Source organism: Myotis davidii, unplaced genomic scaffold (genome assembly GCF_000327345.1).
Source record: "Myotis davidii unplaced genomic scaffold, ASM32734v1 scaffold149, whole genome shotgun sequence".
NCBI classification, from domain to species: Eukaryota; Metazoa; Chordata; class Mammalia; order Chiroptera; family Vespertilionidae; genus Myotis; species Myotis davidii.
In genome coordinates, this window is record NW_006352194.1 from 1,764,957 (window position 1) to 1,765,263 (window position 307).

At 69.1% G+C, this 307-nt stretch overlaps 1 protein-coding gene across 1 annotated transcript in view; it reads right to left on the reverse strand.

Annotated features, from left to right (window-relative positions):
- Nucleotides 1–307, reverse strand: part of FAM110D (family with sequence similarity 110 member D) — a 4,444-nt gene that overhangs the window by 1,313 nt on the left and 2,824 nt on the right. Inside the window, exon 3 of the mRNA XM_015557192.1 lies at nucleotides 6–307. Within this exon, the coding sequence (XP_015412678.1) occupies nucleotides 6–307 (302 nt within the window). The remainder of the gene's footprint in view (nucleotides 1–5) is intronic.

Below are 307 nucleotides of genomic sequence, written 5' to 3' on the forward strand. Positions count from 1 at the left end.
CGCGCCCCAGCTCTGCGGAGAGAAGCGCTCGGCACCCAGCACCTCCACCAGCGCGCGTTCCAGGCCGCAGTAGTTGAAGAAGCGCTCCTTTTCCGACAGGGGCAGCGAGCACGTGGGGCACAGCGCCCGCTTGCCCGCCGCTTCCGGGGCCTCTTGGGGTGCGGTCCAACCTCCTGTAGCCGCAGGTCGCTCCGTTGGGCCCGGGCTGCTCGAGGAGGCGTCTCGGGGGGTGCCCAGGAAGAGGCGTCGCACCAGCCCCTGGCCCTTGGCATTCTCTTTGTTCACCAAAGCCTTGCAGTCCCGCTTC